This window comes from Pseudonaja textilis, chromosome 18 (genome assembly GCF_049901715.1).
Source record: "Pseudonaja textilis isolate UNSWEBS1 chromosome 18, rPseTex1.2, whole genome shotgun sequence".
Lineage (NCBI taxonomy): Eukaryota > Metazoa > Chordata > Lepidosauria > Squamata > Elapidae > Pseudonaja > Pseudonaja textilis.
This window is the reverse complement of record NC_142007.1, coordinates 5,343,175-5,360,136: the sequence shown is the minus strand read 5'-3', so window position 1 is coordinate 5,360,136 and position 16,962 is coordinate 5,343,175. Positions and strand designations below refer to the sequence as shown.

Sequence of the window (16,962 nt, the reverse complement as noted above, 5' to 3'; positions counted from 1 at the left end):
TTTCCCGATCTCTGCTGCTTTGACCTCCAGGAACACGCCCCCCCCCGGGAGACACCTGTGGGACTCCCCGCACCGCCCCACCCACGCTGGCCTCTCACCCCTTCCATCTCCCCACCTCCGTTCCCATCAGGCTCCTGCTAAGAACATTTTATTGCCCCCTGGTTTTCATTATTAATGAAAAGGGACGGGGATGATCTTTTAGAAAGTTCAGAGAGTCTATAAAGAGAAGGAGCCGAAATGCCATTTTGCGCATTTTTCGGGAGGCGTGAAACAATTTTGTCTGGTGGCGAAAAATAAAAGAGGACGAAGGAGAAAGGGAAGAAACTAATTGAAGCAGGGTGGGGATTGGGGGGGTGGGGGGGAGAGAGAGACTCTGCCATTTGCTTTCCCGGCTGCAACGGTGGGTGGGAGGAAGAAATCAAACCGGTAGCCCTGGATCGGATGCTGGGGGCTGCCCGTATAAGCCGCTCGCTGCAGGCTTTTAGAGAGGTAAAATGTAGGAGGTGAGGCTAGTTTCTGTGCCCAACTAAGCAAATCTGACTCGGTGTCACCAGGTTTTCGGATTCCCCCAAAAGAGGAAAAAAAAAAAAAAAGGCTTATTTGAATGGCAAAGTGGGCGTTTTTCATAGCTGGCAGCTGGAAGAGGGGGGTGGACTTCACCTCCCAGGATTCCCCAGCCAGTGTTGCCATCTTCGAGCCGCCAACCTTGAAAAACAGTTCACTTAGAAATGCAAGGCTTCCTTTCCGAGCTAGGAAGAAAGGCTACGTTTCCAGAGTTTCTGTCACGCCCTTGTTAGAGTCGGACTCTGAGGGAGAGGAGGAACAGATGGCAAGGAGTGGAGGTGTGGCACCGGAAGTTGTGGAGGAGGTGGGGAAGGGCAGAGGCCGGCTGGGCAGCCAGAGGAAGAACCAGGCCCATCCCCTCTGCATCCTAAGAGACACAGGGAGGAACGGAGGAGGGAACAACTTGGCTTATGAGAGAGGAAGCGGCCATGATCCCCCTCATTGGTTGCCGCTGGGGAAAATAGTATATAAGAGAGACGGTTAAAACACAGTGTTGCCAGAAGCAAAGCGTGTTTTATTCTGGGCTGAAGTTATCTTGGTTGGCGTCCTTCCAACAGACTGTGCCTTGTTATCTCCTTGAATTTGGTAATTACTTAACCTGGTCTGTTGTGGAAATTCCTTCACTGTAGTTTGTTTTGGTTTTTTATTTCACCTCTATCTGCTCATTAAGTTCGGACTGTCTTGCTTTCTTTTGAAGACTATTTTTGAGTACGTTTTATCTCCAACTGAGAATTATTGAACAGTGGGGCCAAGTTGGAGGCATTAAAGGACATTTATTTACGTTTTGTATTTTGTTATGTTTGTGTTACACTCTGGATCATCACAGTTTCAACCATGAATATCAACGCATTGGTGGGAGGGGTAAACCCTAATCCAAACAGCAACTCAGAATACTGTCAGAGGTGCCCAGGTGACCAACTTGCTTCCAAAATAATAATGCATGCACAGTGGCGTCCTTAAAGGGCCAAACGTCACCAACTCGATGCCTGCTTATAGGGCCAAGCTACTGCACTAAAAAAAAATGTGGAGACTCTAGAAAGAGTGAAGAGAAGAGCAACAAAGATGATTAGGGGACTGGAGGCTGAATATATGGAGAACGTCTGCAGGAACTGGGTATGTCTAGTTTAGTGAAGAGATGGACCACATGATAGCAGTGTTCCAATATTTGAGGGGCTGCCCCAAAGAAGAGGGTGGGGTCAAGCTATTCTCCAAAGCACCTGAAGGCAGGACAAGAAGCAACGGATGGAAACTAATCAAGGAGAGAAGCAACCAAGAACTAAGGAGGAAATTCCTCACAGTGAACACAATGAATCAGTGGAACAACCGGCCTCCAGAAGTTGTGAAGGCTCCAACACTGGAAGTTTTTAAGAGACTGGATAACGCGTTGTCTGAAGTGGTGTAAGGTATCCTGCCTAAGCAGGGGGTTGGACTAGAAGACCTCCAAGGTCCCTTCCAACTCTGTTATCCTGCCTTTTTGAGATTTAGAAAGATGATTTGCAAAAGACACCTGATGCAATCCCCGTCGGGGAAACAGCCACGAGGAAAACCGTAAAAATTCAGGTCATCTTGAGAAGGCTGAGCAGAGGCGAACACTTTTCTACACACACCTAGGCTAAGGAACTCCCCAGAATTTCTATGTAATGAAGTGGGTTGGGGGGTTGTGGGGGAGAGAAGACCATATAAATCCCATCAATCATTTAAATACTTAAAGCCATCCTTACACTGGGATGACAGTATTTCATAAATGTCGATAGCAGATATTTTTTTTTTCTCTCTCCTTGCCTCCTCCTCTTCCTTTCCTACGCCCCGCTCCAAATAAAGGGGTTCACTTTAGGAGCCTGTTGAAACTCGTCAGGTTGAGTGATGTTCCCTCCAACTAATCGCGTGTCAAATAAAAGATATTTTACGTAATAAATTACCGCTACAAGTAATTCGCTTGTCATTTATCAGTTTTATTATCAGTCAGCCCAAGTCTTGTTTCTCTATATTAATCAAAATCAAGGAGTTGAAGGTGGTGGGGGTTTTTTTGGTTTTTTTTTTTGAAAAGAAACAGTTTTGACACCTCTTGACAGAAAGGGCAGATGTGAAGAGGGGAGAATTCGCTTTGCAAGCTGGTGGCGCACATATCTTTGCACGCCCTGAGTGTGCTGGAGTGGCTAGTGAATCAGCGTCTGCTCTGGCCCCAAAGAGGGCAGGGGGTTCTAAAGGCCCTTTCTAGCTCTAGGGGGCACTGCTCATCTCCGTCACAAAGCCGAAGAGCCAGCGCTGTCCGAAGACGTCTCCGTGGTCATGTGGCTGACAGGACTGAACATCTTTGAAGATGCACGGAGCGCTGTTCCCTTCCCACCAATGGGGTCCCTATTTTTCTACTTGCATTTTTTACATGCTTTCGAACTGCTAGGTTGGCAGAAGCTGGGACCCGTAATGGGAGCTCGCTCCATTCCGCGGCGCTAAGGATTCGAACCACCAAACTGCCGACCGTTCTGATCAACAAGCTCAGCGTCTTAAGCCGCCGAGCCACCGCGTCATTTTATAGGAAGAAGCAACAAGTCACTTGTAGCTGCCAGACTTTTCACACCGCAACCCATCGTCCTTCCTGGTCCTAAAAAAACAGGGGAGCATTTGAGTCTTAAATCTAGGACAGGAACGCTTCTTGGAAATGTTTTTACTTTTGAAAGAATCAATCTTTCCTTCCATTCAAAGGTGCAGCTTTCCTTTGGAGTGAATTGTGGTGGTTTTCAGAAGTCACAAGAAATTCCAGTGTGTAAAGATCTGTTGTGCAAGTAGTCCCTGTATCAACAACTCATAAAATATTTCTATGGTCTTTTTAGAGTCGTCAACAGAAAGGGAGGGGGAAGCAGTGCGGCAGCTTGGAAACTGAACGTGCATTCCATAAATGTTTTCAAACTAGGTGACTGATGACTATTGGCTACGGAGGTGTCCTATTGGAGAATATGAATTACGATACACCCAGTGGGTGTGGGGGGGAAACCAAGGTCAAGGGTGACAATGAATGGTATGTCTTAGAGGAGTCGGCTACACCCGGGCAGTGCTGGACATGTTTACTTCTAATAAATCCTTTTGAAGTTTTGGAAGTTTGGCTAGAGACTCATGATTTAAATGGGAGTAACTGCCGGAATCCTGACTTAAAATACTTTGTTTAGTGACTGTTCAAAGTTACAACTAGTGACTTGTGACCGTTTTTCGCAGTTACGACCTCTGAAGCATCCCGATGGTCACACAATCAACATTCAGACACTTGGCAACTGCTCCATACTTATGACCACTGCGATGTCCCTTTCTGTGACAAGCAAAATCAAGGGAGAAGCAATATTCCCTTAACAATCAGGTGACTAGCTTATCAACTGCAGTGATTCAGTTAACAACTGGGGCAAGGAAGGTCTTAGAATGGGGCAAGACTCACTTAACAAATGCCAACCAAAAGGGTGGGTCGTAAATTGAGGACTGCCTGCCATTTTCAGCCAGATGAAATCCTGTCTTTCTACCTGCAGGCAGTTGGGAGGACTTGTCCAATAAGCTTTGTCGCTGATGGTATCATTGCGGCTCTACAACCGTGTGTTGAAGCAAAAGTGCGTTCTCACCGCCTTTCGCTGCTTTTGGATAAAACCCCACGGTAAGACGACGGTTTGAATGACTTTTTGGATCCAAAGGGGAGTAAACTTTACCGCACGTCTGAGTTGCTGCACACAATTAAATTCATTTCCTTCCTTTGCTCCCCAAGCACGGACAACAGCCAAGCTACGGCAAGGGGACAAAGTTATAGCTCATTTCACGACGTCTTTATTGGGGCTAATGAATTTGGTAAGGAGATTTCCCCTTTAAGCCTCTTCCTAGCATTCGGCCCGGAACAGGGAAATCGGAAGGAATTCCAACTTTGGAGAAAGGGAGAGGAAGAAGAAGAAGGTATTTTGGGATTGCCGGGAAGATATTGAGACTTTCCCTTCGATCAGAAGACAAACAGGCTCTTGGTTTTAGCCCTTTCAGACAAAATCAGAAGGCGAAATCATACCCGGGAATAAAGCGGCTGGGGGGCTTCTGGAAGGCTACTTACTGTATGATGCAAGCGGTGTGGACGGAATTGGCACCAATTGTGGGGGGAGATTGTAGGGCTGAGCTTCCTCTTTCGAGATGCCCGATTGCTGGAAGGCCAGATCTATTTCTTCATCAGTGAGACCTGGGAGTAGAAGGAAAGGAAAAAGTTTGTAGAAAATCGATCCGATTCCCGAAAGTTCTTGACTAAGGGACACAAGGTAAGATAACTCGATTGCCATTTGTTTTACTGCGAGCACACCGGCCCACGTTAAAAATGAAACGGTTGCCTGCTCTCAAAAGGAAGTGTATATTTTACCCAAAGACATACACAACCCACATATAGACATGCTATATACATAAATATATACCTGCACCATGCATATATATATAGATATTAATCACAGTCCATTTTGAAATAGTGGAAAGAAGTAACTTGAGAGGTTGATGCTATACGGAATTGTGACTGAATCTACTCACAAGGACGGAAATTAAGATTCCTCTACAGCGATTTAGCACCCCAATCCCATTTTTTTAAGAGGGAGGCGAAACCATCCATCATTCTTAGGCCAAGAATGTCTTCTCAGAAAATTTCAAGGCACTTGGGATGATCTTATTGCAGCCACACCAAAAGCAGTTAGATCACGGTTAGCTTCATTAGATACCTGAATTTATCACATTTATCTCATTGCAATTCCATGGCTCCATTATATGGTGATTTTACTCTGGTTTTATATTAATTTAATATTTTATCTCCTATGTTGTATTGTCCACATATCATCTCTAATCTCTCTCTTTCTCCCTCCTTCCCTCTCATCTTTCTCTCTGCCTGCCTGCCTGCCTGCCTGCCTGCCTGCCTGCCTGTCTATCTATCTATCTATCTATCTATCTATCTATCTATCTATCTATCTATCTATCTATCTATCTATCTATATTTCTATCTATCTATCTATCTATCTATCTATCTATCTATCTATCTATCTATCTATCTATCTATCTATCTATCTATCTATCTATCTATCTATCTATCTATCTATCTCTATCTATCTATCTATCTATCTATCTATCTATCTATCTATCTATCTATCTACCTACCTACCTACCTACCTACCTATCTAAAGATCCTCATATATAAATAAAAATCCTCACCCTCAAATGACAAAATTTCCTCTTTCTACTCATGAATGAAGGCAAATATATGTATCCCAGGATAACGTAGCAGGATCCAATCTGAGATGGTCACTGGGACCAAAGATTTAGTTTTAGAAAGCTTGGAAGACTAGTCCTGGTAACCAACTCAGATTGGATCTGGTGGGATTTCTACTGTCTAGATGTCAGAGATGTCACAAGGATATGGGACTCTCTTTCCACGAGAGCTGGAAGAACGGTTGCCAGAGGCTTCCAAAACATTTAACTGAACAGTTCATGGGACAGAATAGGGAAATTATTAAACAGCTGACTGGGAAGTAATGGTCATGAATTACAGTTCAACGCAAACACGAATGAAACCAAAGAATTCACTTGTTCCTTTTTAGAGGGTTTTGAGCCACAATGTAAGACGTTGTACATCACGGGCAAAATTTGGTCCAATTTATAGCTGGGCATCTTTCATGTATCTACTCTACCTTCTCTCCTCCAAGCTAAATATATCCGATTCCCTTATCGGAATTCAGTTCTGTTCTCTTCACCATTTGAATCCCCTTCGCTATGAAAATCCCTAGAAAAAATTCCTGGAAACCGTAGCAAACTATTTCAGGAAACAAGTGCTACCCCTGAATTTTGGATTCGCAGGGACAGGATGGGCAAACATATAATCTTTCACACTGCTGCAATTTAACCTTAAGCGATTGGCATATTAGTCTTCACTGCCACTTTCTGAATGTGGCTCATTCAATTTCCTTAATTTATCTTTGCCTTTAATGGCTGCTTTTGAAGTAGTTTTTCTATTGCGTTTCCCCCATTCTTAGTCTTGGGAAAAAAAATATAAACAACTGGGGGAGAAAAATATGCACCATCAACTGCAAATGTGGCTCATTTTAATCCGTAATGGGGTGGTGAAAAACCCAACAACAACTTGAGAGTGGGGAGAAAACTAACAATAATGTAGGAAAATAGACAGCGAAACAAAAAGCTAATTATTGGGTTAGACGACTAATTAGTCTAGATTGTTTCTGGAGATGGGAATAATTTGCTTCATTTTATGACAAATGCCGAAATAAAAAGGCAAATGGGAAAACAGGTCTGGCTATGATTAGAAACAACTGGGACATAGAGCCCTGAAGAATAAAACTGAAACAGACCGGAGGAAACGGGGCTCAAAAGTTTCAGAAATTAGATTGACGTGTCACGGTTTGGAAAACTCTCACTTGGGTCATCCTGCCCGGGACATCTCCCTGTCTGCTACAGTCAGAACATCTGGGAGAAATTTGGCCAACAAGAAAGAGAGAAGGGGGAAAAAGAAAGTAAGGGCACCAGCTGCTGACCAGCACATGTAAAGGAAGTCCTACAGCTGGGCTGGTTTAAACAAAAAGAAAAAGGCGAAGACACACGTTACAAATGAAAAGATAAATGTGGTTTATTTGTCCTGCGCACGAAGGTCCCTCACCATCGGTTTACAGGAAAACGTTGCAATGAAAGAAAAACCGCAAAAATGAAATACAAGCAGAGTTGGGGGAACGAAAACGGGATCCCAGGTTAGGTTGGAGACTCGGCAATGAAAATTAAGAGGGTTGGCCAAAACAGCAAGTTAACCAAGTTAGTTAAGATGAACAAACTAGTTCCAGCAATTCCTGGGTTCGCACGTAGAACTGCCTTCTTAGGTTCATGAGGTGGCAGGGGAACTTGAAAAAACCAAAGCCAAACAACAGATTCCTCGTGAAAATTAAGCATAAACAGGATTACCATAGGCACGTGCAAGCTTTAATCCCAGCCCTTAAACGCTAACTCAGATTTCCACATACATTCAGCCCTGTCAAGATTCAGCACCCTTCCCGTGATGCTTCAGATGTGATTTGGAGGAAGTGCTTCAGAAGGAATGGGACTATAGACACAAATCTTCCGTGGCTCATTAAAGCAGTCATTTTTAATCTTCCGGATACAGCTGCTTTAATGAAACGGTCCAGATACAGCTGCTTTAATGAGATGTTGCGGGAAACAAAATAGACTCAACATGTCAGACTTCCACAGTTTCAAGACTATACATTCATCATTTTCCTTGTACTTAAAGCAACTGGGAGGACTTTGCCAACTGGAGATAAGGGGTTAAGTAGTTAAATGGAACTGTTTTCTATTGCTGACTGGCCAGGCACTATGGTATTTGTAGTCCCAACCTGTCTGGAGAGGGGATGCTGAGATAGGAAAGGCTGTTTATTGGAGCGAGGTCTTCCACCTGTCATTAAGAGGGAAAGAATCTGCTCATTGTTATTAAGAAGCCATTTCGGTTTTATTTGCAATTCCCTCATCACAAAGCCCATCGTAAAGATGGAATAATTAAAAAGTTCCCAACCAAAAGCCCACTTCCCATTCAGAAAAAGCATTTGTGATAAATATTATCATTAAAGATTGCTCAACAAACCACAGAGAGATCCTTTGCTCCCGAGATCTCCCAAACTGGAAAATCAGGAAAAAAAAATACCCATTGTTAGTCATCCCTCCTCCTAGCTCAATTCACATCCTGTTCAGAGGGGATCAAGAGATAAATCTTTATTTCTGTGCATTAATCTGGTCATATTAACTGGCAACAATGGGATTAGTCAAAGCACTGTGGCTTTTATTGGGGATTCTCTTAAAATCTATGTATCCATGTATCTCTCTATCTATGTATCCATGTATCTCTCTCTCTCTCTGTGTATGTGTGTGTGTGTGTATGTATATATGTATGTGTGTGTGTGTGTGTGTGTGTGTGTGTGTGTGTGTGTATATATACACATATATATACACATATATACACACATACACACATATATATATATATATATATACCATACATATATATGGTATTCAGCTTTGTTTGGGTATTTTCCCACGTCATTATAGTTGTGCTTTTAAAGCTACAACTTTAAAAGCACAACTATAATGACGTGGGAAAATACCCAAAGCTGAATACCATACATATAAATACCCATGAAAACTTAAGATGTATGTATGTATGTATGTATGTATGTTGTGGCTCCGATTCCTGAGCCTGTGCTGTCAGAGGAAGAGGACTTGGAAGATGAGGAGGAGGAACTGGGAATGCCTTCCTCCCCAGGACCTTCCTCTCTGGCAATGCCTTCCTCCCTGATAATGCCTCAGGTTTCATCGGACAGCCGAGAGGAACAGCCTGAGATTAATCAGGAGGAAGGCATATCGGAGCAGCCCCTGACAGGGAGTCAAGAGGAAGAACGTTGGCTTGATCCTAGGCAGCGTCGTAGGGAGAAATGTGAGCAGCAACGTAGGAGGCGTGGGAGGGTCAGAGAGTGAGCTGAGTCATTGAGCCACACCCCACAGGGGGTAAAAGTGGGTGTGTTGTCGGCTGGAACTTTGTACGGGACAAAGTTTGATCTTACTTCAGGCTTTTCTTTGTGAATGATTCTTGCGGTCTGCCTTGTAATTCTCTGTAAGTAGCCTTTTACTTGTTATCAATTCGGACTTGGCAGGCAGAGCGTGTTGGAATGCCAAGGACATTATCAGTTCCAAAGAATTAACTCTGTGAAGTCCGAGTCACTTGCCTGCCTGTGTTTGTGTGAGTTTGTACTCTTTCATCTTTTGAGAAAGAAGAAAGGTGAGACAGAACATATATACGTGTGTGTTTTCGTAAGTTTTCGCGGGTATTTATATGTATGGTATTCAGCTTTGTTCGGGTATTTTCCCACGTCATTATAGTTGTGCTTTTAAATTTGTAGCAACGTTTCGGCAGAATCTCATCTGCCATCATCAGGCTTCTGTACTGTGTTCGCCTGTGAGTCAGACTTTCACAGCCGTTTCTGTTTTAAATTTGGTGCTGGCTTACTGCTGTGCCAGAATGGTTTTTTCTTCATCCTGATTTCTTCATCTCAAACCCCCGCAAACTTTAACTTTAAACTATCCACCATTGACCTCACCCCATTCCTAAGAGGTCTGTAAGGGGCGTGCATAAGTGCAGCATCGTGCCTACTGTCGCTGTCCTATTGTCCCCATTGATTCGTACCTATTCGCTGTATTCTTACTCATGTTTATGCTTTTTTTAAAAAAAAAAATCATTTATTTATTTTCAAAATACACGTGTATTAACATTTAACAGTTCTGTGCCAAGCGTTACATTTTATTTACAATTCTATTTCCTATCAAATCTTTCTTTTTTCTAAACATATATATATATAACATTTCCAACACTTCATAAAACTCCGATTCCTCTTTGCCTTTTAGTTTTCTCATAAGCCTGCCCATCTCGGCACAATCAAGTATTTTACTGATTACCATGGTTTCAGAAGGTGTGTCATTTACTTTCCAGCTTTGGGCCTAGGCGATTCTCGCCGCTGTTATTAGGTGTTGAACAATGTATTGGGCGGATTTCTCCAGATTTCCTTTAATCATTCCCAGTAAGAAGTTTTCTGGCTTGAATTCAGTGTTGTACCCTGTGATTTCTCTTATCCATCTCCTCACTTTTTTCCCCAGTACTTTTTGGCCTTGGGGCATTGCCATCACATATGGTAGTATGGGCCATCTACGAGCTTACATTTCCAGCACTGTGGATTCATATTCGGGTGTCTTCCTGGCCAATCTCGTTGGGAGTTAAATGCCAACTATGAAACATCTGGATAAGATTTTCTTTGTAACGCTGTTGATAATGTTAAGTTGCAGTTCATGCTTATGCTTATACCCATTATCCTGTAAGCGACTGACAAATCAAATAAATAAATAAATTCCCAACGAGCTTTGACTTTCTCCCTTCTGTCTCATCCTCTCCCCGTGAAGCCCCCCCCCCCAGTCTCCTGCAGAAGACCTCGATCCCTCCCCCCCTTCTGCCAAAGGTTAAAAGGAACAATACAGAAAAGCTGCCAATTTTGGCCTTGAAAGGCTCTCTCACACGAAGCCTTTTTCTCTGCCTTGTTTACCATCTACCCCTTGACTAATGCAGACTTTTTTCTTTCTTCCTTTTTTTTTTGTTTTTAAATAATCTCATGCAAATTAGACACACACTTCCTTCCAGTTGATTGCTATCTGCAAGGAATAATATAACCACCAGGACTGAGTCGGGGGAGAAAGACGGAGAGGAAAACAGGACGTGATTTCCACCCCACCCAACCTCCGACCCCTCCCTGGCTCAGTCTCTCCATCCATCTATCTTTTCTTCTCGCAAGATGCCGGGCTATGGACGGAGCGGCTTTTGCCCTCCCAGCACCTGGAAAATATTTGTTTTATTTTATTTTTCCCCACCGCGGAGGTGGCTGCTCGTGCACGCGCCATTTGCATAAAGGAGGCTGGAGCTGAGCAGCCTGGCCGTCTTTCGAGAAGTTGGCTGTCCCCACCAGACCGCTTCCTTTAAACCACAGGTGCCCCAGGAATGACATAAATGCCAGGTTCATAAAAAGCAGCCGCCAGAAAGCAGAAAGGCTGGGGAAAGCTTCAGGACGCATACAAATAAAAAATAAATGGAGCCCAAAGAACAACAGAACAGAATAACGGAGTTGGAAGGGACCTTGGAGGTCTTCTAGTCCAACCCTCCCTGCTTAGGCAGGATACCTTACACCACTTCAGACAAAGGGTTGTCCAGACTCCTCTTAAAAGCTTCCAGTGTTAGAGCATTCACAATTTCTGGAGGGAAGTTTTTTTTTCCACTGATTAATTGTTCTCACTGTAGGGGAATTCCTTCTTTCAGGTTGCTTCTCTCTTTAGTTTCCACCCGTTGCTTCTTGTCTGGCCTTCTGTGCCTTGGAGAATAGCTTGACTCCCTCTTCTTTGGGGCAGCCCCTGAGACATTGGGACACTGCGATCACGCCACCCCCGGTCCTTCTTTTCAATTAAGTGTTAGAATAAAGAATAACAGAGCTGGAAGGGACCTTGGAGGTCTTCTAGTCCAACCCCCTGCTTAGGCAGGAAACCCGACACCTCTTCAGACAAACATCTTTTTTAAAACTTCCAGTCTTGGAGCATTCACACAACCTCTGGAGGCGAGTTACTCAATTCTTTTCCTGGCTTTGATGCCTGGCTGGCTGGTGCCAGTCTGACTCTTTGCAGACGAATCTCACTGGAAATGGGAATAGGTATGTTTGAGAAAACAACGGCCTGTCACTCACCGTCTCTCCCACTCAGGCGCTTTTCAAGAGCCGTCAGCAAACTTCTCACCAATTCCTGTTTGGCACCGATTCGGCTACCGTTGTGTGCTTTCAAGGCCTGCCTAAGAGGCATCCTGGAACACCGTGTCAGCTCCGGGTTCTTTAGCGAGCAATCCCCTCCGTTTGTTTTCTTAGAAGTTCCAATTCCCTGGCTTATTTTTTTTTTCTCGTTTGTTTGTTTTAAAACCATTTAAACACACACACACACACACATCATGGAGCTTTTTACCATTTCAGGGCTGATTAATCAAGATGTTTGAGAGTTGTGGCTCAGGCTTGTGCACGAGAAGCACTGGAGACCTTTCTCTGGGCAGAGAGCGCCCGTTCCCAAACCGAGACCAGGATCCCCCCACTAGGGATGGCTGTCTCTGGGAGAAGGGGCTGCCTTTGCTGCGATCTTGACCTTCCCGTATCAAAAGGACAAGCCCTCTCTGCCCTTGGGAAGGAGGACAACCGAAAGGGCAGGTGGGCTTTTTGTATTTAGGACGCATGAAATTGGAGCACACAGATTGGAGAGCATTTTGGAGTGTGTGTGTGTGTCTGTGTGTCTGCATGCATGCTTGTGTGTATGGAACAGCCTTGCACTTGAGCAATGAATGGGCGGCTCCTGTTCCAAAAACTACAACTGAGAGCAGTGCCCAGATTTATAACTAAACGGGATCTCTTTTCATTGACCCTGGAATAAAAACATGGTTGAAAGCGTCCCTTTTGACGCCTAATCCCCTTTCTCATCATCATTTAACTTGCCCAGGGTGGTGGTGATGGAGTCTGGGCCACTGAATGGAGCTAGCAGAGTGTTTTAATGGCCGGATGTCCTTCCTGTCACCAATGTGGAGTTTTGTTCAGCAGATACACTCTATTTGTGCCCAGAGAGAGAGAGAGAGAGAGAGAAATAGCTGCCTCTACCTAGGATCGAACTCACAGCCTACGGATTGTGAGGCGAGAGCACCACCTCTAGGCCACAGCACCACCCTTTGTCAATTAAAAGCTGTGATTTAACACGGGGGCACAGTCAAGGCTTTTGTGGGAGGCTTATGATCTTTGGGGATGTCAGCTTCGCACCTCTAATGGACTCGCGTTTGTGGGAGTTTTGGATCAATTCTTGATTTGCATTTTTTAATATTTTTTTTTGGTCCTCTTCAGCCCTTGGTTTTTGGTGTAGATTAAAAGGAGATGGCCTCCAGTCAAGATCGAGTCCCAGCGGCTATACGGACGGGGCAGAGGTAAGGAAATCCCCCCCTGCTTCTTTCTGTTTGATTTTTCCCCAGTGCTGGTCTGCATTTCTGGATTTCCTGGTGGTCTCCGCTCCACCAGGCCTTGATAGGGTAGGAATAGGTATCTCCACTGGCCGCGGCCAATTTGGAGACCTTCACAGGTGGATATTGCAGCCGTTTCCATGCAAACTGGTAATTAATTGGGCAATTTTTACCCCCATTTTGGATTCTGCCCGATTCTCTACCGCATTATTAAATCACAGCAGTACCCACGGTGCTCTTCTCTGCCCTGCCTATAAAGAAAAAGGGGGAAAGTCTTTTGAGTTTGTTTGTTTTTTAGATCTCCTATTGATGATGTGCTACAGGGAACCTCTCGGGTTCAAAATTTGCTCAGCTGAAGAAGCAAAATCCACCAACCCCCCATGGCTAGGGGAGGGATTCAGATGGAACAATATTGCATTCCACCCATTTCCTAGGTAGGTAGGTATGTATGTATGTGTATATATAAAAGTGAAATACCACTCACACATCGTTACAAAATCTCCAGAACCGCAAAACCTACAAACTTAAAATTTGGCACCTATGTTCCTCTTGGCTTCTAGGTGCTCACTAAGAAATGATTTTTCAAAATGACCATCAGAGCATTTAGAGTATTTCCTATATTATTATTATTATTATTATTATTATTATTATTATTATTATTATTATTATTATTATTAACACGCTCTGATGCTAAGGAGTTCTACTCCCCCTCCCCACCTGAAAAGAAACCTGTTCCAAATGCAAAACACAAGCAGAGGAGAGGAGTTTCAGTTTCACACCACCAAGCAGCTTTAGTACAGAACAGTTGAGCTAAGCCACGCCCAGGCTCCTTGCTGTCTCCTTCTTGCTCGCCCAGCAAATACTCTTTCAGTTTCCAAGTTTCCAGCAAATACTCTTTCAGTTTGAGAGCCCTCAACTCTCCCACACCCTGACAGGACGCTAGCCAGATGAACACCGATGGATGCTGGTAAGCAAAGGCACATATATATATATTTTACTTTATTTTCCTCCCAAAAAACTAAGACCCACCGCATCATTTCGTAGGGAAGCACGGGTGCCGAGCTAGGAAATAAATAAGCAAGCAAACAGAGGAACGTGCAGAATTCAATTAAAAACAACTGGCAGGAATCCTCTCACGCTGGCCGAGTTTTCAAAGTATGTGATCCAAGGAAGCCAAGGTCTAGGGGGTGAAGAGACTGTCAAATATCCCCTTTGCCGTAGTTAGACGGAACACCCCCCCCCCAAAAAAAATAATGGATACCTGAAGAAAAGGCCCCCCGTCTTTCAAAACTGCAGCCCCTCCCCTTGTCCTAGAAGAGGGGCAGGCTGGAAAAGGGCCACCAACAAATAAAACCAGTGAGCCAGCCACCCCCCCCAAAAGACCCAGGCGAGAGGGCTTAAAAGGAAAAGAAAGAAGGTGGAATTTGGAGAGGGGGGGGTCAAAAAGAAGGACCTTGGCTTGGGGTGGGGCGCTGTTGTTATTATGAAGAGGATAAATAAATAAAATTAGCATTTTCAGGCTGGGAGTGGGGTGAGGAGGACGGGCATCGGGAGCACATCTCTCTCTCTCTCTCTCTCTCTCTCTCTCCCTCTCTCTCTCCCTGCCTCCACCCCAGCCGGGCGCTGGTGCCACCTTCTCCCGCAACCCGAACCTCGCAACTATTAAAAGTCGCCGGGTGACCCCGAGACCCCTATTTCCCAGAGCCTTGTATAAAATTGAATTTTTTAAACATAAATTACACGTAATGACGACACTGTAAAAACTAACAGTAATGGAAAGCTGTGCTGTATTTCATTAGCCTGTATTATTCCGTGCCACCTGATCCAAGCGGATCTTGTTTATGAGTTAGTGTGTTAGCAGGACGCCGATGGAAGCATTCGCTCCGACCTTGCGCTTCTCATTGGGGCATGAAATTACGACGCCAGCACCTTGATATTACGGCCATAAATACAGTAAACTGCAAATTTAAGCCAACGGCTCCTATTGTCTCTGAACATAAAGCTGATCGGTATTTATTTAAAAGGAGAATGAAAAAAAAAATATTATATATCACCTTGTTTATGGGTTGGGTGACCCTCTTCCACATCTACCCCGCAACACCCTTTTGCTTCGCCTACCCACCCCTCTCCAATCAACCTTATTTTGCTCTCCTGGAATTTAATTGTTCACTGGCGGTCTTTAATTAAAAGCAGTTTTTTTAAAAAAATTATTTTAAAAAGGGACCACGAAAGGGAACCCAACTTTTTCAGGAAATGCATCCCTTCGGCAGGGGGTAACCACTTCGCGGCTCAATCGAAAACATTCAGGAACTGACTTTAAAATATTTGACCCCCCTTTCTCCCCCCACCCAGAACCCCCCCCCCAGAACCCTCCCTCTGTTGCTTTCGCGCAGATGCCCCCCCAGCAAAAAGCTGTGGAAACAAAGTCTTAATTAAGAGTTCTCCAACAATCAGCATTTAAAATTTAGTTATTGGAGGAGTGAAAATGTGGCTGCTAGCAGCAGCACAACTCGGGGAGTCCCTTTGTTTGATTTATAGCTGGAGGGAAACTGGAAAGGAAAAAAAACATTGCAAAGAACTTCTGAATTATCCCTACATTGAATGCACCCGAAAGATATGGGGAACAGGCCTCGTGCCACGTTTTGGAGCCTGGTTGCAAAAAAAGAAAAAAGGTTAAATCAATAGAACCGCTGCGTTTTTGATCCATTTCGTGGCTTGGCAGAACCACAAGGCACGGAACACAAACTATGAAGACTATATTACTAACCAGGTCTGCATTTGAACCCCTTCCCCCCAAAAAATAATCCTATACCTGCTAAGCCTTTTTTGGGGGAGCGAAAGGAGCCAATGAGAAAGCATTCGCACACGGTTATCAGAGTGGCGACAAGCCATTCATCCACTGGCAGAAATGAACCTCTCATACTGGGAAGGAAGGCAGGAGATGTGTACGACCTGTGTGTCACAAACTGTTATTTTAATTTTCTAGATTACAGAGCCACTGTAACCAAAGGAAAAAAACAAACAAACAAACAAGAGGGTAAATTTGTTGTTGTTGTTTTAAGAGAAAAAAAATATACCCCCACATCAATAAAAGGGAATGTTTGCAGCTCGCGGTGGAAATTTAGGGGTCCTTGGTGCTCTCCGAGCTTGGCTGCTTTCTTGCGGGCATTTTGTTACCCAAACCAGGTTAATACTACTAGCACTGATGACGTTACCTAGTTTGGGTCACGAAACGTCGGCAAGAAAACAAACCGAGCTCGGAGACCACCGAGGACCCGTTCCACCCCACACACACACACACACACACAAAAAAGCATTTTTAGAAAAGGCAGTCAGGGAAACAGGAGTGCAGATGGCACTTCTTGTATAATGTCCATCTCTCGGCTGTGCCCTAAGAGCGCGCTCGCCTCAATTACATTAAATGTAGCAAGGGGAGGGGAGAGGAGGGGAGGAGAAGGAGAGAAAAAAAAAAAAAAAACCTCAACACAAAGGCAAAAGGACATTGGGATATCACAAACCGTAACATGGCATAAATCACAACATTACAAGCCCGGTGCAAAATAATATATTTCCTCGGCGCTTTAAAAGGCGAAGGAGTTGCGGTTCCTGCTTGTTGGGGGAGGTCAGATTCTACCTCCCCCACCACCACCACTCCCCCCAATAAGCTGGATGCGAGGAGAATCCTTGGGGTGTTGGAAATGAGCCACTTGTGAGAGGGAGGAAGAGATGGACCCCTTTTCCCACGCCCAGAGACTGGGCATTTCTGGGCGAACCTATTAGCACCCAGGAAGGGGAGG

The 16,962-nt window shown here is 44.4% G+C and overlaps 1 protein-coding gene across 1 annotated transcript in view; it reads right to left on the bottom strand.

Moving 5' to 3' along the window:
* The window catches only part of PEX14 (peroxisomal biogenesis factor 14), an 88,602-nt gene that overhangs the window by 13,937 nt on the left and 57,703 nt on the right, over window positions 1-16,962 (bottom strand). The window contains exon 4 of the mRNA XM_026715802.2: window positions 4,637-4,759. Within this exon, the coding sequence (XP_026571587.2) occupies window positions 4,637-4,759 (123 nt within the window). The remainder of the gene's footprint in view (window positions 1-4,636; window positions 4,760-16,962) is intronic.